This window comes from Arachis hypogaea, chromosome 8 (assembly GCF_003086295.3).
Source record: "Arachis hypogaea cultivar Tifrunner chromosome 8, arahy.Tifrunner.gnm2.J5K5, whole genome shotgun sequence".
Taxonomy (NCBI): domain Eukaryota; kingdom Viridiplantae; phylum Streptophyta; class Magnoliopsida; order Fabales; family Fabaceae; genus Arachis; species Arachis hypogaea.
This window is the reverse complement of record NC_092043.1, coordinates 36,263,838-36,286,760: the sequence shown is the minus strand read 5'-3', so window position 1 is coordinate 36,286,760 and position 22,923 is coordinate 36,263,838. Positions and strand designations below refer to the sequence as shown.

Here is a 22,923-nt window from a genome sequence, read left to right as displayed (position 1 = left end):
AAACAACGAACCCGCATACCTACTCTAACCCCAATTGAATTTATTTTCCTTCACTGTGTCTGAATTGAAATTCCTTGAAACTATGGGGAGCATAAAAAGGCGACCTCGATGCTGGACAAGCACGATGGCACTAGCACGCTTAGACGAGCACGAAACTGAAGCCCTGAAGAAGAAATGGCTAAATCTGAGCAACTTCAATGCGACGGCTTTAAAGAAGAGAAGGTAAGCCCAGCTTCTCCTTTCTGATTAATTCTGCAATTTGCTTGGGTGGACAAGATGACTAGTGGTTGGCTAGTTGATCTTGTCATTTTAGAGATGTCTGGGTGTGTGCTAGCACATTCCCAATAGTCACATTGTCATCCCTATCCAATGGGCCCAATTCAATTTTTCAAAGAAAAGAATATCACCACTTTTCGAAAAATTTGGTAGGATTTAAAAGGCACCAGCGATTCACCTTTCTTGGTGTCGATGCTTATCACCAAAACAGAGAAACCAGTGACAGTAATTGGAAGCCATTTTAGTGTTAGTTGTCAACATTTTTGGAAATCCAAAGTGGGTTGCTGCCAGTGTAATATCCTATAAATTAAACATGTTATCGAACCATTATCATCATCACTAAGTGGAACATCTCTGGTGCCTGAGTTTGAAAGATGGCAGGAGGTGCCTATGTTCAAACTGGTGGACGGCAACATTAGGGAGAAGTGACTGCGTTCGTGTTAATTACATGTGTCGTTGCTGCCATAGGAGGTCTTCTCTTTGGATACGATCTTGGTATCACGGGAGAAGTCATGTCTATGGAACCATTCTTGGTTCAATTCTTTCCGGATGTGTATAAACAAATGATGGATGATTCTACTACCAATCAATACTGTAAATTTGACAACCAACTACTCACGTTGTTCACCTCCTCTCTATATCTTACGGCGTTAATGGCTTCTTTCTTTGCTGCCACAACCTCAAGATGGTTCTGACGCAAGCCATCCATATTTTTGGGTGGCTTGTTTTTCCTTATTGGAGCACTGTTGAATGGCTTCGCAATTAACTTTGGAATGCTTATCATCGGTCGAATATTTCTAGGTTTTGGTGTTGGATATTGCAATCAGGTGAGAAATGACATTATTAATATATATGTTTTGTAATCCACACCCGTTAATACTTAGTTCTTTAAGACTGATAATTGTTTTCTATTACCTCCTGTGAAAATAGTCTCTGCCGATTTAATTAATTAATTACTATTATTTTTTGGATGGGGTCAGAACCAAACCCAGGCCCAGAAACAACGAACCTGCATACCTACTCTAACCCCCCAATTGAATTTATTTTTCCTCCATTGTGTCTGAATTGAAATTCTTTGAAATCATGGGGAGCATAAAAAGGTGACCTCGATGCTGGATGAGCACGGCGGCACTAGCACGCTTAGACGAGCATGACGCTGAAGCCCTGAAGAAGAAATGGCTAAATCTGAGCAACTTCAATGCGACGGCTTTGAAGAAGAGAAGGTAAGTCCAGCTTCTCCTTTCTGATTAATTCTACAATTTTCTTGGGTGGACAAGATGATTAGTGGTTAGCTAGTTGATCTTGTCATTTCAGAGATGTCTGGGTGTGTGCTAGCACATTCCCCATAGTCACAGTGTCATCCCTGTCCAATAGGCCCAATTCAATTTTTCAAAGAAAAGAACTGATAGTGCCACCCACTAACACCTTTGAGTAGTCGAGCAGTGCTAGTACTGATCCTTCTGTGATAGCAGCCTTCAACTCATCAAAGGCCTTTTGACACTCCTTTGACCATTCCCAAGAGTGATTATTTTGTAGAAGATCAGTTAATGATGCAGCCTTGGCAGAGTATCCCTTGATAAACCTCCGCTAATAATTAGCCAATCCATGGAATAACCTCAATTCAAATACCTTGTTTGGTGACTCCCACTCTTTGATAGCCTTCACCTTTTCTTGATCTATGCAGAGAGTTTCATCTTTAATGATGTGTCCCAAGAAGTGAACTTTGTCCCTTGCAAAGGAACACTTTTCTTTCTTCACATATAGGTTATTCTCTCGGAAGATATTGAATACAGTTCGTAAGTGTTCTACATGTTTTTCCAAGGTATTGTTATAGACAACAATGTCATCCAAATAGACCACTACAAACCAATCAAGATAAGGTCGAAAGATCTTGTTCATCAAGGTACAGAAGGTCACAGGAGTATTGGTCAAGCCAAAAGGTATCACCAACCACTCATACGATCCATACCTCATGACACATGTGGTCTTAGGCTCATCACCATCGGTAATCCTCACTTGGTGATATCTTGACCTCAAATCCAGCCTTGAGAACCACTTAGCTCTACCAAGTTGATCAAACAAATCAGCTATTAAAGTAATAATGTATTTGTTTTCAATGGTTACTTTGTTAAGTGCTCGATAGTCGATGCATAGTCTCAACGAACCATCGTGTTTCTTTTGGAACAAGATTGGTGCGCCATAAGGTGCCTTTGATGTACCTTTATTGCTTCTTAGACTATCCTTTGGCCTTTAAAGTACCTCTTCATTTGTCATAGGAAGTTCTCCACCTCTCGAGCGTCTCTCATGCCCTTGAACTCCTTTGCCTTAGGGAAATCAATCTTTGTCGTCTCCCTTATAATGGACGGTCAATATTTGGCCTCCTCGAACCAAACTCGAACTTTCTCAAATAGTTTCAAGGAATTCTCAAACTTCTCTTTGATTTGGAGTATGCTTTATTTGAAAGCATCTAGTTCTCCTAACACATGAGCTTCAAGGATCTCCTTGTCATGTTCTATCCTTTGGAAGCGCTCATCCATAGAGGATAGAACATTTTCCAACATAGAAAATCTCTCTTCTAAGAAGTTAGAGTCCTTACCTCTAAGTTCACTTGAAAAATGGACCTTCTTACCTCTCTATTGAGAAGGAATAACATTATTTTTCCTTTGAGACTCAACATGCTCCATGGTTACACTAGAAGCTATACCCATAAACCACTTGTGCTCTCTCTCGAACCTTGGTCTGATGCCAAATTGTCAAGGCCTTGGACACACTCCAATACTTCTGTACCGGCACTCGGACTTACTCAACCTCTTGAGTTAAGACCAAGTAAGTCTAACCCTCAGTATTTAGCAAGAAAGCTAAGAACACAAGAGAAAGGAAGCTTTGGTGAAAAGAATACTTTATTACTCAAGTATTTGTTACAAATGACTCACACACTCAAACTCTAACTCTCGCCCCCCACCTTCTCAATGGATGGTTATGATAAATCTAATCAACGGTCCAAATTGATCATCCAAAATTTTCACTACAAATATCTATCATATTATATTTTTCTAAATACTTTTAGATTATTTCATAATACTCTTCAAACTACTATATACATCCATACTCTTCTAGAATACTCTATGACTTTCCAGGATCTTCTAGAATCTTCTAAGGTATTCTAAGATCTTCTAGAACATTTTAGAACATTCCAAAATCATCTAGAACATTTTCAAACACTCCAAAAAACTATACAAACACTGTTAAATCTAACATTCTCAAATTTACCATGACATGATGGACATTTTGTCCATTACAACTTTTTTTATAAAACTAGTTTGATTTTATAAATCTTTTTGCCATAATTTATAATATCCAAACAGAATCAATGTAAATTTAAAATATTTATATTTTCATAATATTATTATGAATAAAAATATTAATGTAATACTATTTTATTGACTTCTTAATTGATTTTTTTTAAATATTCAATAAGTATTATATTAATTTTTATAATTGTAAATATATTTTTTTTACATACGTTACAGTTTTTTATATTTAAAAAATTACATCTAATGAGTTTATCTAAATTTTTTAGAATTAGACAATAAAAATAGTAAAAATGGTTTAAATTTTGTTCTAATTTAATTATTAAAAATTTTAAGTATTCAAAATTCGAAAGTTACCACTCTAAAGTATTTCATAAAATTTATTTATAAGATTATTTATTTTTTATAAAACTTTAAATATAATGATATTTATAAATTTTGTTTCAACATAAATGCTATTATGTATTTTTTATATGAAAATTTTTGGTCTCCTAAAAAATTATTTTTAAGCTGAGTCTTCATGGGAAGGAGTCTTGACTAAGATACACATGCCATCAGTCTCTCAATATCACACCATTCTCCTTCTCCACCCTCCACTCTCATAATACACTACTCTCCCAACTTCCCAACTTCCATCCAATATTTTTCTAAAGTAAAATTTAAAATTGAGAGGATTCAAATCTTTTTCTAATACACGGCTCTCCTCTCTCTCTCCAACACATTCCCTCCTTCCCCATGGATCGTACGAGTTATTCCTGCATTTGCGGCCAGAATCGTAAGTCTTTTCATTTTGAACACTATTTAATTCCTTCTCTCCTTTCTATATAGCGTTGTTATAATATACACTTGTTTTCGTTTTCCCCTTGAAACAGCAAGCATGTGCTATGCTTTTATAGGCGCGTGAGCGAACCGCCTCCGCATGGCAGAGCTGTTCCATAAACCAGAAGATCAATGGAACCTGATTCAACTCGACGTCGACGATCTGGTCAAATCGGTCAAAGATTTCGACGACGTATTCTGGGCCCTCCAGTACATGGGCACAGTGGGAGTCAGGTCCCGACCTTTATCCCCAACCGGAGATGAAATACCCGGGTCCGAGTGGACCGGCCGGTTCAAAATCAAAGGCATCAGAAGAATCCCAAGAACCAAAATGGAGGAAGTGAAGAGCTACATCCGCGAGAAAGGCCCGGTCTTAGCGACGATTCGTATCAACCTAGATTTTTATTCGGACTCCGTTGCGATGCCGTATGAACGTGATAGAAGCAGTCCAAGTAACGGTTACCATAACGTGTGTTTGGTTGGGTACGATGATGGGAAAGGAATTTGGCAGTTTCAGAATAGTTTTGGTACGAAATGGGGAAAGAATGGTTTTGGAAAGATTAGGTATAATGGAGTTGTGCAGTATGTAGTGCCAATATTTATGAATGAAGAAATTCTAGATACTTATGAGAATGTTCAGCTGCCAAATGATCCTGCTCCTCCTCCTGTCGCTTCAACTTCTTCATCGAGTTCTTGTGAGCATCAAACCCGAACAAGGTATGTATGTGTACAGTACAGTAACTGCCACTTTCTCTTCCTGTTATGTAAAACTCACTTCATTCTTATCTTTTCAGATTTGGGCGTCGACATTAGTTCTATTCCTCCACAAGTCCTTCTATGCTAGATTTTTTTTATCTAATTCCATTAGTCTCTACTCTTTACTCTTTATCTTCTAAGGGCGGTTTAATAGAACTCTTGTTAAAATTTTAGTCATGCTAAATATTAGTTTGAGGACAAATCTTAAATTACATAGTATGAATTTGGATTTATGTAATCCTATTAAACTAACATTCTATATATTTCAGATATTATAGACTCTAGTTTATTATAAACTGTCATGCCAAATGTTAGTTTATCATCCAATTTGTAATAATCACCATAAACCCGAAAAGAAGATAGCCAATCTACAACTAAATAATTTCTAATTATAATTTTATTTTAATTTTTTCTCCAAATAAGAGGTTAAGACATTAAAATCTGTGAACGAATCACCTTGAATAGACGCAACGCAACATGTGTGAAGGAACTTTTCATTTTATTGCGAGATTAATAAATAAAAAGATCACAGGTCACAGAAAATGATTTAGGTCTGGACGATAATGTTAGCCTAACTTGTAGGCTCCATACGGTGTGATAGGTAAATAATAAATATTTTAAACAACATGAATAATCATCAATTAAATAAAAACATATCACATCTTTAAATTAATCATCTAAATCTTAATATTAAAATAATTATTCGTACATCTAGTGAAATAAATATTTAATATATCTATTGTTTATATTGTTTAATATTTTCATTATCTATCTATACTTTTCCTATACATGTAATGGCAGAGGCGTTACAATGACCCTAAAATAAAAATTAAACAAATGAAAGATATGTTTTTCATGTTAGGATGGATTGAATTCTGTAGGCAAAAATTCGTTTTTATTGTTGGTGGGAAATAATTGTTTCGTTCAACATGACCATTTTGATGGACGCGCTTAAAAAGGTTTCAGTTCAAAAATTGGACATTAGTGTTCCAATGCATCAAGAACGTACCTATTTTTTATCTTTTGCTGATCTAAGGGCTAATATTCAAGGGTGGATAGGGGTCCCAATCGGACAAGCCCCTTCTGCCACGCCTATTGGCGCATTAGGCCCGCCATAATTTTTTATTATTTTTTTCAAAAAAAAGTTTTAATTTAATTAACATTAAAAAATTTATAATCCAATCAAATAAACATCATTATTATAAATGAAGTTCGTAACTATTTTTATAAATAAGAATTAACTTGGACACTTTCATATAAAAAAATTAAGTAGGCGTTTAGAAGGTTTACTCATTCCACCCTATCAATGCTCACAGTAAAACAAGATAGATTAATCAATTTTTTTAAGGTAGATTCAATTTTCTAGCTCAACCCATTTTTTTAACTGGTTAAGCAGATAGCTTGTTGGATTTCAGCCTCTTTAGAACCCTAATGGTGGAAGTGGAAATGATAATAATCATAGACATGTGCATATGGTGTTTGAAAGAGATGCACTGGTTACCAAAATTTAGCCATGAAGAAGCATTACCAAAACAGAGAAGACAGTGAAATTGGGGACAATTTTTGCAAACTTGTTAACCAAGTTTTTCTTGCACCATGTTTTCATAATTTCATTTGTAAGGGGGGTGAAAATGTTTTAGTATAAACAAAAGTTTGGATTAAAATAATATCAAATTGTTTTATACATTACATCCATCCGATCCATGACATCATGTAGCATGACTTCAGTTTCTTGGTAGATTGATTGTGTATCAGGTAAACTTTTCCTCCTTGAAGCTTCTTCAAGCTGTCAATGCATCACAAAATTTCAATTTCTTAATCAAACTTTACTTATAAACATGGTAGTATAAAACACTAAATATTATAACGTACCTTTTCAAAATTATCAAATAATTTGTTAGCGATGTCAGTTAATTGCTGCTTATTATCCACTGGCATAGCTGATATAACTTTGTCAAAATCATAGTACATGAAAGTAGACTTGATTCTGAGGTATCTCCTCACATAATTGAGTGTGTCTGCTGCAATCAAATCCGCCATAGCCAGAAGATCAAATGCATATTTCTTAATCCTATAAACACTCCCTTTAAGTCCAATGTCTGCCATGTATATTCCCTTCTTAATAAATGAACGGGTACCCGTTTTCTCATTTGCAAGGTCTAATCAAAACAAATACAACTATTCAATACTCACATTATAAACATAAATCACAAGTGAAATCAACTTTAATCAGTTATAAGAGCAATGAAAAACAAACTCATTTCATTTTATTTCCCATGCATATATCAAACTTCTTTACATTGTCATCTTATTTCAATACTCCATATACAAGAATTTATTTACATATTTATATTTCTTCTTTCAATTTATTTGTCCATCAAAAGGAAATTGGGTATGTATATAGAAATGATATAAACTGACAAAATATATTGTGTAAAATTAATTATGATATCATTATTAATGATTAACTCCATCATTTACTATATAGAGTACCACTGTTCAAGAATGAGTAAAAAATATTTTTATGGATATATATAAAGAAAAAATTACAGTTTCATACATAAACATCTCGCATCAATAGGGAATGATCACATCTAAAAATTTTAATGTAAGCATAACATGATAATTATGTGACAACTTAAACTCGTGACTTTGAGATCACACAGAGACAATTCAACAGCTGTTTTAAGGCAATAAATAGATATTCTAAAACTCTAAAAATGTGTAAGTGGCAATTATAATAGAGTGCTTACTGTTAGTGACAGTTGGAAGAGGCAAAGGTAAATCATCATACCACCAGCCATTATGGGTATGTTCTTGAGCAAGTGAAATCTTGTCATGGAATTGGGCAGTGAGAACTGTGGAGGCAACAAGGCCTATTACTGCTCTTCTTGTAGTAGTGTCAACAAGAGATTCTTGTGATGAAGATTCTGATTCATGTGCCGTATTATTATTGCTTCCAACTATTTGCACTCTCTTATTGAGATGAAGGTTCCTATTTGCATTTGGAAGGCATGTAACAATGGGAGCCAAAGTTTTTGAGAGTCCATGCAAGTTTGTGATTGGAGCCATATTGATGATTGATGAAGGAATTCAAATGAGAGAGAGTTGAGAAGAGTGGTAGTTCATTGTGTCACTCATATCCAAGTGGTTAAAGTGTTATCCATTTCATGACCACCGGAAAAGGATATCGTTTATTAAGGATGTTTTGGTAATCTTAGTCCTTGTGTTTTTCAATTTTTTTGGTCTTGTATGCTTTTTATTGTTTTTGGTCATCTATGGTTTTCACTTTTGTTTTGTTTGCTTTCTGTATGTATGGGCTGAGCCTAATTCTTTTGGGTCAGCGGGTGGTATTTGTACACTTATTGGTATTCCGGGTAGGGCTGGAAGTGAGTCAAGCCAACTCATGAGCTAGCTCGAGTTCGATTCATTAATAGCTCGATAAGCTAAACTTGTGAGCTACTGAGCCAAACTTGAGTTTGGAATTGAGCTCATAAATTAAATGAGTTGAATTTGAGCTTGGATAAGCTCAGCTCATTAGCTCATGAGCTTACTGGATTATATATATATATATTAATACACATATCCTATATGCATTTAATCTATACTTTTAATATTATATATATACATATGAAATAGTACTATATAATTATATATATATATATATATATATATTAATGATCTTAATTATTTAAAATTTTATATTTAATTTTTACATATAATTTTGATGTAGGATATAAATAAAAAATTTATAATTTAATGATAGATAACAATATATAAAATTGATCTTTTTAAATATTTTATAAAATATATAAGTTATAATTTATTGATATAGAATTATAGATTATGTATTTATATTTCTATTATTTGAGCCAGCTCGTGAGCTCGAGCCAGCTCGTCAGCTTTCGATGAGCCGAGTTTGAACTTAAGAAATAGACTCGATTATTAACGAAGCAAGTCATGAGGCAAGTTCAATTTTTGTGAGTCGAACTTGAGCTTGGTCTAGCTCGACTCAGTTCGACTCACTTCTAACCCTATCCGCGGAAAATAAAAAAAAAACGAAGGGTGGCATTTTTTTTCCAAAATTAAGGGTGAAAATTGAATGTGAAACTTTTAGATGAGGATACTATATGACTATATGTCATTTAAATTATAAGATGGGTGACATTTAAGTATGTATAACATTGAAAATGATATAAATGTGTTTTCAATAGTTAAATTGTAAAATGACATAAATGTGTTTGCAATGGTTAAAATGACAATAATATAGTAAAATGTGTCAGAGCAACTATTAATCATATAAAAATTTTAAAATGTTAAAAGTTTTTAATATTTTATCATATTATTTTATTTTGATGTATAATATAATTTTAAACATTATGTAATTATTAATCATTAAATTATATATCTATTGATGGTTGATTTTTTTAAATAGGATGAACTTAACTTGATTATCAATGAATATAACATAACAACTTAATAGTTAAATTGATAAAATTTTAATACATACAAATTTATTTAATGATATAAAAATGAATAAAACTTACAAGTTACAAGGAACAAATTGTTCATTCGGTCATGATATAAGATATTAATCATAAAATTAGAATATAATTTTAGATTTATCTAAATATACACTATTCAATGACCCTACAAAAAAATGACTTTTGTTTAACTCTTAAAAAAGTAAATTGGGTTTGAAAATTAAAACTATCAAATAAACAATATTGGTCATTATCATAGTTGTCAGAACCGAACCGGACCGGCCGGTTCGACCGGAAATCCCGTAAACCGGACTTAATACCGGTCCGATCCAAGCTTGCGACCGTTTCAGGCAGAGAACCGGTGTGAACCGGTCTAATCCGGTGTGAACCGATGAAAACCGGCGAAAACCGGACCGGTCCGAGCCAATCGGTCAATATTGAAGATGAATGTACAATAGACTAGCAATCTGCAACTCCACCATGCTCCATACCCTCCAGCGCTGCCAAGTGTCAGCTTGTGATGATTTTTGAAAAATTCTCCAAAATGCTTCCAATGGGGTTCGAACCCCTTCCTCCAGCATAAAGCTGCCATGCTTCTACCACCAGGCTGAAGTGATTCTCGTTACTTAGTATACAAATTATAATACATGTAGCATTTTTGCTTTTCACTTATATTCAATTTATTTTAATTTCAAAGTCTCTCATTTTTAAATCAATTACATTTTATTTAACTATAAATTTTATTAAATATATACAAATTAAAAAAATAAATAAAAAAATTTAATTAATCACAATTTATTTTTTCTTTTCATGATTATATGATATCTATTAATATTATTGTTTTAATATATTATTTTATTTTTTGTCTTCGTATGAAGTTGATAGTTAAAAATCGTTAGATGATATTTAGTTAAACTAGTCAAATCATCTAACGATTCTTAAATATCAACTTCACAAAAAAATAATTTTATGTGACTTTTCACCTATAATAATATAATAAAAAAATGAATATAAACTAATTAATAAAGCATTAAAATTTAAAAATGATAATTATTTTTATAAAAACAAAAATACAAATACAAATGATAAAAAATAATTAAATTTTATATAATTATTTAATTATACCGAGTTAATCGGTTCGACCAGTGATCCACCGGTTGAACCAATAATTCAGTGACCCAGTAATTTTATCGGTTCGATCACCGGTTCGATTCTGACAACTATAGTCATTATACACTACTCACATACCCTATGCTTTAAGTAGGACTGGGACTTAAACCCGGATATAACATTAAAGAAGCATATAAATATGCCATCTATGCTAGGCTTCTCCTACAACTCAAATTGGTTTAGACCTAGGGATGGCAACGGGTCCCCATGGGGGCGGGGACATGCCCCCGCCCCCCGCCCCCGCCTCCATTATTCGTCCCCGTCCCCGCCCCATCCCCGTGACGGGTAACGGGGGCCCCATATCCGCCGGGGACCCGGGTCTCCGCGGATATCCGCGGATTTTTATAAAAAAATAATAAAAATTGAAAAAAATTAGAAAAAAATTTAAAAAATAGTGTATTGTATATAATTTAGTATTTTACTTACATCAATATCTACTTCAATATTATGAATTACATGTATAGCACTCAAATGCTTAACCAAAAATTCAAAATCAGTAAAATAATAAAAATTTTAGAATAATTATAACAAATGTTTATCCAAATCACAGTAATTATAATAGAAAAAGCAAACAAAGATAATGAAAATGATAACAAATGCTTAATTATAATCATATAAATTATATTTAACTTAATTCAATAATTATAACAAATGCTTAACAAAATCATAGTACACACAAATGGGGTATTCTAGTCTTTTTACATAAACGGAGTTTAAACGGGTCTCCACGGGGCGGGGACCTCTATCCCCGCCCCCGCCCCGTTTAATATACGGGGCCCCGTCCCCCGTCCCCGCGGGTACAAAATCGTCCCCATATCCGCCCCGTGACGGGTAAATCCCCGCGGATATCCGCCCCGCTGGGGATTTTTGCCATCCCTATTTAGACCACATTTATTGACAGGCTTTAATGGGCCGGAGCAGCCCGATTTTTTACAGGAATTAAAGTGGGGTATTTTTCTTTTCACGTTCTTAATTTCATTAAAGTGGGGTATTGGGAGTGGATTTTTTTTAATGAAAAAAAAAAATAGATGGTATATAATGTTTAATCTCACTATTTATTATTCTCTCTTTTATTTAATTTTAGTCTTACTTATAAAATTAAAAGTAAAAGATCATACTTTATTCTTTCAAGTGTTCAAAAAAATAGAGAAGATCCATTTCCGTGGAATATTTTCCACATGGATTAAAATGACGGTAACAGTTAAAAATGACTTGTGAAACTCGCATACATTTACTAATTTTTTCATATCAATGAGCGAAGATGACAACTGGAAATGAATTGTGAATCCCGTTTTCTTCTTTTTTTTCTTCTATTTTTTAGAAAAAAGAAATTAGTTTTATTATTTATGCTTCAGATAAAAAAACCTAAAAAAAAATATTTCTCACAATTTTAAGGGGTTTTTCTGAAAAAAAAAAATCAAATACACAATCTCAAATTCAAATGAGACATAAAAATTCAAAAATAAAGTATTAAATTATTTCTGTATTTGGGCGTAATGCTGTTTTAGTTTTTAAGATTTAAAGTGTTCTATTTGAATATAAAAAAGTTTCATTTAGCTTCAATTTAGTCACATCGTGAGGTCAAAATTAAATAATTAATGGAATGTTCTACATGATAGCAGTGCAAGAATAAGGTCGATAATCTGAAAAATAAGTACAAGTTACAGAGACATAAAATTAACCGTAGATGCATCAATGTATTTATTTATTATTTTTCTTACCATTTAAATAAAATATTTTCTATAAAACGAAAGAGAATGATAAATAAATGTATTGATGCATTCATGGTTGATTTTGTGCCACTGGAACTTGTACTTGTTCTCCAGATTGTTGACCTTGTTCTTATACTACTGTTATGTAAGACATTCCATTAATTATTTAACCTTAACCTTATAGTGGGACGCTAAATAAAACTTTTTTAGATTCAAATAAGACAATTTAAACTTTACAGACCAAAAAAAATTATGACCAAACGTAAGAGACCAATTTAATATTTTACCCAAAATTTAATCATTAAACTATAAAGTATAAACTCAACTACTTTGAATAATTTAAATTATTTAGTTGAAATTTTTTAATTAAATAATCTAAAACATAATTTATTAAGCTTAAATTTCTATAACAGTCAAATAAAATAAATGTGAGAATGAATGAATGAATGATAGATGTAGATAACTTTTTCATCCAAAACCAGACATAATTTAGATAAAAAGGGCAACCATATAATAATATATCTTTATTAAAGGCATGTACCACATGGCCATTAGATTTTCTAACTCATCAATTCCAGCTAGATTATTTTCCTTTTTTATTTTTTATTCATTGGACTTCAACTAATTCAGTTCAAACTTATTAATTATTAATTATTATGGATGAAAATTCTTTCCAAGCAGATTAGGATTGTCTATCCCTATGTATCCAATCCAATTACTTATTTCTTAATCTGAATATATAAGCCCAATCAACAATCAATATTTTATAAAAATAAAAACAAACATTTAATTTCTTTCGCCAAAAGGATTTAATTTTTTTTTATTTTTTTCACTTTTATATATAGACCCTTTTGAAGGAAGCAATAGCAAGCCGGAAGAAATGGAGGGACAAAAGAAGCTCAAACAGTCCAAGGTTGTCAAGATAGAATCTCAAGAATCATGGCAGCACCACATCTCTCATGCTAACAACAAAGGTTACCCTGTAAGTATTGTTCCTCAATTTGCCTTTTTGGATTTCATTATTTAATAATCAAGCTTAGCTTGCTTAATTATTAAAAAAAATGAAATTGGGTAATAAGGAACCAGATAGAAAGCTTTGTTCTAAACTAAAGATATATAAACTATGTTGTCTTATCAGGTTGTAGTTCACTTCTCTGCTTTTTGGTGCATAACCTCTACACTCATGAATCCTTTGTTTGAAGAACTTGCCTCCACTTATCAAGATGCCATGTTTCTCAATTTGGATGTGGATGAGTTTAAGGTTATTTTGTTTAATTTTCCCTCACAAAACTCCACTTTTTATAATTGAGTTTGTAATTAATTAGTATAGTAAGTAATTGCTACTAATGTAATCTTTTTTTTCCGTACATGGCTTATAAGGAAAAGAATGCTATACATGATTTTTTTCTTAGTGAACTTAATTTAAAGTCTACCGATTAAATTAAATCCCCTTTAATATTTTTTTTCTTCTTTTTAATTTTGAATGCGCTGTGCATTAATAACTATATGTGTGGGTCTCTAAGCAGGAAATTGCGTCCAAGTTTGAAATCAAAGCCATGCCCACATTTGTGCTGCTGAATGGAGGAACTGCAGTTGATAAAATTGTAGGTGCAAATCCTGATGAGATTAAGACAAGGGTTGATCATTTTATTCATTCAGCTCCTTCCCATAAATAATGCCATTTATTTTGAATTTTGAACCATAATATATATATAATTTCCCCCTATTATTGTGTAATTTGGAACCATTTCCTAGCGGGTGTGGCCATTTGGCCATGTCATATACTGTGACTTTGTACAAATGGTTATTCTCTTGTATTGTTAAATTTCTTTCTAATGGAGATTTTCTCATCAAACGCAATGCTAGAGAGAGGTAGATAAAGAGTTATAAATTAACAAAAATGTTTAGAAATCAATTATAAATAAACTTAGATTAGTAAAAAATCATTTTATTTTATATTTTTTAATTATTGTTAAAATAATAAATAATATTAAATGTGATAAGTATGTAATTAAATGTAATAATAAGTATGTAATTATAGATATTACATGCATAAATTATATACATATTAAGTTAAATAAAATAATTTTAAATTATTATCTTTTTAATATTATTGTATATTAAATGATTATTGTGCATAAAATTATTTTTTACGGTCAATTTAACAAAGTCAACCCTAAACGAAATGCAGAATGCTAAATTATTAGATTATAATAAAAATAAAATTTAATTTTAATAAAATATCAGCATAACACAGTTTTATATATGTATTTAATTATGTATTGTTATATTAATAAAAATAATTATCTATTTTATTAACTATGTAAATAATTATCAAAAAATAAATATAATTAAATAATTATATAAAATATTTTATACTACAACTACGTCAAAATTAAACTCAAAAAATAATAGTGTCTTATATATTTTAATAAATTGGCTTGGGAAAAAATTCTAAAGCTTTAGGTAGCAAGTAGCAATTAGCATATTCTTTTCTCCTTAAATAATATTGTTTCTAAACTAATCACTCCAACCATGCCAACTGGTTGGATCTTCATAGACCAAGTCAATTATTTCGTGTTTGAAGTTTAAACCATAGTCACACACCTAGGTAATAATAATTGATTTAAAAAATCTTCCGAATAATAACCAGTACAAAAATTGACTTAATAAATTTATTTAATTTGCTCCATGTGCGAAACATGGGAATGAAAAGTGGTTCAAAAATCCGGTGGTTGATCTTTCTATCATAATTGAAGGCTTTCATATTTGAAACATGACCGTACCACTCAATAATCAACTTGTTGCATTTCCCTTTCCGATATATATCAGATCATTATAAAATCCCAACCAAGATATTGTCTCACAACCATCCTAGATATGGCCACGTGGAAAATAGTATAGTAACATGCTTTCATTTCATTATTTTAGATATGAATTAATTGATGTTTAAATATGAATCAATGACTCATTATTAGCTAGAACGACACCTCTCTCTCTCTCTCTTTTTTAAGTTTTAACTGATTTTGAGTAGTTTTGTTCTTTTGTGAGTAAGCTGAACGTAACGGGGTTTTTGAAAGTTGACTCTGAGCTGTTATCTTTAACGTCGATTTATAAACTAAAAAGATTTGAGTTTTTTGTCCAGAAAAATATTACATCACGAAGAATATTAACAAAAGAGAAAGTGTACCTATAAAAAATATTCTGATATTTAAGTTAGTACTGTAAATTTATGTATATATTAATTAAAGATAAGATATCATATTTTTATAGGTAGAGTATAAAAGGTCAATTACATTATTATTGATCATCTAAATCGAAGAGCAGTTATTAAGTTTTAATAAGCGAAAATATTTGGTCAGACGTTTTTATTTTAGGATGTAATTTATTGAGTTTGATTGTAACATATAATACCGAGTTATAATATAAAATATCTAGTTATGATACATAATGTCAAATTATGATATCAAATTTGTAACTGTTGTATCAAATTTAAAATTTTAAATATAAAAAAATTAAATTAGAAAGAAAAAGGCATGCATACTTACTTACTTAGTGAGAATAAAATAATCATCAAATAATATGTATCCTAATTTGTTGAGTCGGGATAGATAAATCCTCTTAGTATCATTTTATAGAGAGAAAAAAGAAAAATGTAAGCTATTATTTTTGATGCACAACTAATTTCATATTTTTTTTTTGAAGGAAATTTTTGAAGGCCGGAGATATTTTGAAAAGAAATCAAGTGAGAGAATATAAAATAAAAAATATTTTATTTAAAATTAAGTTAATAAATTTTTTATTTTATAATTTTATAATTTTTTTTAATTTTAATTTGGAACTAATTTTATATTCTTTTTATATTTATAATTTTAACATATTTTATCTACAAATATTTAAAATATTAATAAATCTACTAAAAAATAAAATTATTCTTGTATCTATGACATGAAAAATAGGCTCTGTTGGTAAAAGAATTTTTTATTTAAATTATTTAAATATTTTATGTATTAAAATGTGTAATAATTAGAAAATTTATGATTTTATATTTTTATTATACATCTTGAATACACTGGATAAAATAATTAAATATAGAGTTCAAATATCCTGTATTCGAAGTATGTTACAACTTACAAGTTAAAAAAAATGTTACATTTGCGTAGATGTATACATATTTAGGATGTTGTGTATTTAAGACAAAGCAAAAAAAAAAGTCTAATGTATATAAGATATATTACAATTTGATTTGATTTGATTTTTTTTTGTTTTATATAATATTATTTAAATAATTTAAAATTTAGATGAATATAACTAAAATATAATTTAATTTAATTTAATACAAATAAATGTATTTGTATTGTACTTGTATAGTTAACTAGGAATAATGCCTAATTAATTTTTTGTAATCTTTAAATAATATAATAATACGAGTATGTTTATTTATATTAGATTGAATTAAAAAATTAAAAAATTAAACTATTTGAATAAAATTAAACAAAATAAAAAAATAAAAATCAAACAAACACAATAATATCTAAAATATTATATCGATATATCAAATTCTAAGTTAATTATAGAACAATTGATCTCTTATAAGATCAATTAATGAACAGGAGATTAAGAAGACAGTCTTTTCAATCAATTCCTTCTCAATTCCGGGAGACACGATGATTTTACGACAAAATTTCATCAATTCTTTTAGAATACTATTAAAGAAGATGTTATAAAAGCAGTTACTAATTTTTTTCTTAGACGAAAGAATGCTGAGGTCTTTCAATCATAAACTCATTTGTCTTATTCCTAAAATACCTAAAGTTGCTATCATGTCACAGGTACAACCTATCAGTTTAAGCTTAGTCTTCTATAAAATTATTTCAAAGGTCTTGATACATCATACATAATTTATAATGAATCGGGTGATCGGTGATAACCAGAGTGCATTCATAAAAGGGCAGTTGATTAGTGACAATGTCCTAATAGCACATGAGTACATGTATTTTCTGAAAAATAAAAATTTGGTGACGGAAATTTGGCTTTGAAGCTTGACATGAACAAAACATATGACAAGGTGGAATGATGCTTCCTATGGAAGGTTACAAGTCAATTAGAGTTTTATGATTGACGGATAGGATGGATGAAGGAGTGTGTAACTACTGTTTCCTATTCTGTTACTATAGATGGTCAACCTAAAGGTTTCTTTAAACCTACAAGAGGTCTCCGATAATGGGATCCTCTTTCACCCTATCTTTCATTCTTTGCGCAGAAAGATTCTCCCATTTGCTACACAAAAGAGAACAAAATAATGATATTGTCGGGTTCAGATTAAACAGCAGTTGCCTACTGTCACGTATTTATTTTTTGCAGATGACTTTATAATTTTTTGCAAAGCAAATTCATAGGAATGCCAAAATATAATACAGGTTTTGAATGACTACAACAGTATAAGTGGGCAGAAGGTGAACTTGAATAAATCTGCTGTGTTTTTCAGTCGGAATATAATCGCAAATAGAGAGAAAGATCTTTGCAACCATTCTTCAAGTCTTGAATGTTGGCGCTCAAGACAAATATCTAGGTTTACCAACAACAATTCAGAAATAAAAAAAGCAACATTTGCTTATGTCAAAGATAAAATTGCAAAAAAATTACAGCACTGGAAAAAATCGTTACTATCGGTTAGTGATCGTGAAGGTCTAATTAATCTGTAAGTACGGCTATCTTGATATACATTTTTAGGTGCTTTAAACTGCCTGAAATTGTCATAGATGAAACTCAAAGACTGCTTATGTAATTTTGGTGGGGCAGAAACAAGAAGAAAAGAGACTTCACTGGATTAAGTGGGATACACTGTGTAGACCAAAAAATCAAGGAGGCTTGGAGTTTAAGGACCTAAAAGCTTTAATCTTGCTATGCTAGAAAAACAGGGATGGAGATTGGTGACTAGACCAAATTTTCTAGTGACTAAAGTATTCAGAAGCAGGTATTTTAGACATTCTTTGATTTCTTGATCATGGAAATTTGTATCACTACAATCTTCCTTCGACATGTATACCAAATTGTCGTCAAGTAAAAACTCACAAAGAGTGAGGTCGAATCCCACAGAGATAGATAGCTTGAGCAACTTTAGTCAACTGAATATTCTAGTTAAACAATTCATTAATGGGTATTGAGTGCAGAAAGATAAATGACAGAATTGTAAATGAACTTGAAAGTAAATGACTGAATTAAAGAGCGAAAAGGTAAATTGGTGGGAATGTAAATTGCATAAAGTAAAGGAAACTAAATAATGAAAATTAAAGGGAATAGGGGTGATGAACAATAATCAATCAAAGTAAAAGAATGGGTAGATAAGAATAGGGAAGATCATTGGGTTCAGGAGATATTGTATTCTCTGGATCAATACATTCTCATCTCTTCCTCAATCTTGCAACTCGTTGATCTTTTGGCAATCATGAGTGATTGAATTCCAATTCCTTGGCAATCAATCACTCTAAACTTGAACAATTGCCAATTCCTTGATCTAATTGCTCATGAGAAGAGATGAAGCTTGGTCACTGATTATACCACACATTCTTCTGGATCCAAGTATTGGGAGAATTATATGTCACTATATCCGACCAACCCCAAAACTAGTCAAGTATGAGAAAGATTTTTTAGCATGATTCCATAATTCCTCTTTCAAGGTTTAAATAGAATCCATGTATATTCAATCTCTTTCCAAGATAATTGAATACTAGAATGAAGAATGAAAATCTTTCAAGCAAATCAAAAGAGAGATGAAGAGAAGAAGAAGACAAGAATTACTATTGATGCATCAAATTACAATAGAGCTCCTTTCCCCAATGAAGTGGGGTTAAGTTAATCATAGCTCAAGAAAACTCAAAAGAAGATGAAAGCGCATAAAAGTAAAATTAAGCTAAGTACAAGCAAAGAAAATGTAAAGTGTAGAAAGTGCTCTTCTGTGTATCCAAACCCTTTTCCAAGTTCAAAACCCCATCTATTTATAATGCTACTCCAAGTCTTCACTTGATGTACTTTCTTTGGGCCTTTGGACTTTGCATTCTGGCGCTTGGACCTGGCGCTTGGTGCTGAACTTGAAAAGTGAGCGCCAGTCATTGTGCGTATGCACCAGGGGTTGTGCGTGTGCACCTTTGCAAAATTTACCATTGTGTGTACGCATACGCACAAGTCCCTATCCTTGAAGTATTTATCGAAGATGCTCGCTTGTGAACTTGATGGTGAGCATTGGGAGTGAGCGTGACACCTCCAGGAGAGCGCTATGCTTGCCCAAGAGCGCCTCCTGGAGAGCGTTGGGGTTCTGGGAGCTGGCGCTCTCCAGCAAGCTTGCTAGAGAGTGCCTCTAGAGAGCGTGACACGTTCTCTTCTTCTTTGGAGTGTTCATCGAAGACGCTCTCCAGAGAACTTGAGTGCGAGCGTGACACTCCTAGGAGAGCACTATGCTTGCTCAAGAGCGCTACATAGAGAGTGTTGAAGTGCTGAGGATTGGCACTCTCCAGCAAGCTTGCTGGCGAGCGCCAGTGGCAAGCGTGGCCTTCATGAGCTCTGAGGCTTGAGGGTTAGTGAGGGTTAGTGAAAGTGGCATTCTTGAGAGAGCTTGGAAGAGAGTGTGACAAGGTTGAGTGTGGTGAGGAAAAGTGGTGCTCTCCAGCAAGCTTGCTGGAGAGCGTGGGTTGAGAGCGTGGTGCCAATGATGTCAAGGTTGAAATATGGTTGTGACAAGGTATGGTTGATTGAGTGTGGTGAGACTTGACAAGGTTGTTGAGAGGTGTGGTGAAAGTGGCGCTCTTGGGAGAGCGTGACAAGGTGTGGCAAGGTGGTTGAGGCTGGCGCTCTCCATTAAGCTTACTGAAGAGTGCCAGTGAAGAGTGCTAGGGAGGGTGTGTTGAGGCTGTTAAGGCTGGCGTTCTCCAGTGCGCCAGTGGAGAGCGCCAGTTTATGTGTGCTGGATGCTCTTGAGTGAGCTTGAGTGGTGAGCGTGGAGTTGGAATCTTGTTTCTCCAGGGCTCCATATTTCTGCGTCAGCTTCCCCTGTCACAAACTAAAGAAGGTGCATCAAAGTTTGACGTTCATAGTCTCATGCAAAAAACCTTCTTTAATGCCATGAAGTTCATTTGATCAACTTTACTACTTCATGCATTATATGCTCTCATATTCTCATGAATTCACTACACTTATGAGGCATGAATGCATGCAAAGATATTTAATGTAAATGCTTACTTATTACCTAAGAAATTCATAAAACTAAGTTTTAAACTAACTAAAATGGCTTGTAAAACTAACCAAAATGCCCAGGCATCATTTCTAAAAGCTGATGTTGGCTACAATCCGTCATAGACTTGGAGGAGTCTATTAGAAGGGCGAAAGGTTTTGGAAAAAGGGAATTTTCTAGCAGATTGGGAGGAGATCAATAGTGAAAATCTGAAAAGATTGTTAGGTTAGAAGACAAGGACCATTGACCTTGAAATAGAATCAGAAACTTAATTCAAGCTTAATTTGGGTCTCTCAACTCATCACTGAGAAAGTTAATTGGAATGCACCTCTAATAGCCAGCAACTTCACAATAGAAATTACATAAGAAATGCTTCAAATAAGCATTAAAGAAAAAGATAAATTGATTTGGTACAAGAAAAAAAGAGGTTCTTACTTTGTACAGTCAGGATATGAGGTATGTTTCAGTTTTTTTCACCCGCCACTAGAAAGTCTTCCACCAGTTTTCAAAAAAAAAAATCTATGAAACTCGATTTGAGATCTTGACTGTCCGGCCAAAGTTAAGGTCTTTACATAGAAAGCTCTCCACAATGGCTTTCCGGTGAAACTGACTGCACGCCCGCATTCAAGCTGATGTGAAATAGGGGACGAAACTTTGACCTATTGCTTGCTTACCTGCAATCACTCGCGACAAATGTGGAATCACATGGAGCTCTTGTTCAACAGTTCAAATAGAATTGTTGGAGATTATAGTTTTTGCAATTGATGGAGTGAGATGTAGCTAAAGATAAAACAAGAAGGTTCTAATAAAAAGTATCAAAATCTTCTTAAGATGGTCTTATGGAGGAATTTGATATCTAGGAACAAATAATTTTTTGATAGCAAAAGAATTGAACCGAATGCTATTTGGGAAGAAACATAGAACATAAACAAAAATATCACCTTAAGACAACTCATTGCTAGTTTCTTTTTTTGTTTATTTCTTTTTAGGTTATTCTATATTTTTTTTTGGGTTAATTCCCACCTTATCCCTGCTAAAGTTCTAAAATGGACCAATATTGTTTTGTTGTAATTTTTCATTAATAAAATTTCATATTTTGGAAAAAAAATTGAGTTAATTTTGTATATATTTTAGATGAATTTAAAATATAAATTTGTTAAATTTTTAATTTAATATTTTTAAATCTTTTTTTCTAAAATCGAATATATAAACATAATTTACCATACGAGTATAATAATATAAGTACAGTTATTTGTATTGAATTAAGCTAAATTGTTAATTTAAATTATATTCATCAAAATTTTAAATTAAAATGTTTGTAATTTTAAAATTTTAAAATGTTTGAAAAAAATTGGATAAAATAAAAAATAAAAACCAAACCAACACAATGCTATCTAGAATATTATATCGACATATCAAATCTTGAGTTAGTTTTACACATATTTTAAATGTATTTAAAATTTTAAAGTATTAATTTTTGCAATTTAAAAACTTTAAATCATTAACTTTTTTTTTTCAAAATCGAATATACAAAACATAATTAATCATACAAGTATGTTTATTTATATTGAATTAAACGAAATTGTCAATTAAAATTACAAAAATTCTAGGTGTCCAAGTCTTTTGAGTAACCAAATTTAATCAAGTTGTTAAAATTTAAAAATCACTCATGCACCACTCTGTCTCTCTCCCTCCTCCTCCTTCTCTTCTTCTTCTTACATTCCTTCTTCTTTCTTCAATGTCATCGTTACTGTATCACCGTCGTCGTCGCTGCAGCCACCGCTCTTCTTCTTCTTTTTCTTCTTGATGATGATATTATTGTTGATGTTGTTATTGTTATTTAATTTCTTCTCTATTTTCCCCTCATCCTCTCTTATTATCATTATCGTCGTATTCATCGTCTTCATCATCTTCTTCTCTTATAAATGTTCATAAGACTAGAGTACAGAAATTTTGATGCACAACACATAAATTTTGGTGTTCAGCACATAAATTTTACTATACAACACAAAAAATTTTAAAGGACCATATATCAAAAATATTGACACTCAACTAATGAAACATGCACAGTACATAAATTTTGATATGTAGCACATAAATTTTTTGAAGACTACATATATAGAACATTGACTTACCCAACTAAAAATTTTTATGCTATGTGTAAAATT

The 22,923-nt window shown here is 31.9% G+C and overlaps 2 protein-coding genes across 2 annotated transcripts; one reads left to right on the top strand and one right to left on the bottom strand.

Annotated features, from left to right (window-relative positions):
• Window positions 1-6,712: 6,712 nt before the first annotated feature.
• LOC112707262 (photosynthetic NDH subunit of lumenal location 3, chloroplastic) lies at window positions 6,713-8,376 on the bottom strand. The gene is made up of 3 exons (XM_025758932.2): window positions 7,916-8,376; window positions 7,035-7,321; window positions 6,713-6,948 (listed from the first exon to the last, which is right to left on the bottom strand). The coding sequence occupies exons 1-3, from the start codon at window positions 8,232-8,234 to the stop codon at window positions 6,832-6,834; spliced, it is 723 nt and encodes a 240-aa protein (XP_025614717.1). The 5' UTR covers window positions 8,235-8,376; the 3' UTR covers window positions 6,713-6,831.
• A 4,775-nt stretch (window positions 8,377-13,151) lies between these two features.
• Window positions 13,152-14,383, top strand: LOC112707261 (thioredoxin-like protein CXXS1). The gene is made up of 3 exons (XM_025758931.3): window positions 13,152-13,510; window positions 13,667-13,789; window positions 14,055-14,383. Exons 1-3 carry the CDS (start codon window positions 13,409-13,411, stop codon window positions 14,202-14,204), a joined length of 375 nt encoding a protein of 124 aa, XP_025614716.1. The 5' UTR covers window positions 13,152-13,408; the 3' UTR covers window positions 14,205-14,383.
• The last annotated feature ends 8,540 nt before the right edge of the window (window positions 14,384-22,923 follow it).

Excerpts from the sequence above, each read along its gene's own strand:
- LOC112707262 (XM_025758932.2), bottom strand. The coding sequence starts at position 8,234 with ATGGCTCCAATCACAAACTTGCATGGACTCTCAAAAACTTTGGCTCCC. Across the intron at positions 7,322-7,915 it reads TCTTCCAACTGTCACTAACA|ACCTTGCAAATGAGAAAACG; the intron begins GTAAGCACTCTA and ends TGTTTTGATTAG. Across the intron at positions 6,949-7,034 it reads TATTTGATAATTTTGAAAAG|CTTGAAGAAGCTTCAAGGAG; the intron begins GTACGTTATAAT and ends ATGCATTGACAG.
- LOC112707261 (XM_025758931.3), top strand. The coding sequence starts at position 13,409 with ATGGAGGGACAAAAGAAGCTCAAACAGTCCAAGGTTGTCAAGATAGAA. Across the intron at positions 13,511-13,666 it reads CTAACAACAAAGGTTACCCT|GTTGTAGTTCACTTCTCTGC; the intron begins GTAAGTATTGTT and ends TTGTCTTATCAG. Across the intron at positions 13,790-14,054 it reads TGGATGTGGATGAGTTTAAG|GAAATTGCGTCCAAGTTTGA; the intron begins GTTATTTTGTTT and ends GTCTCTAAGCAG.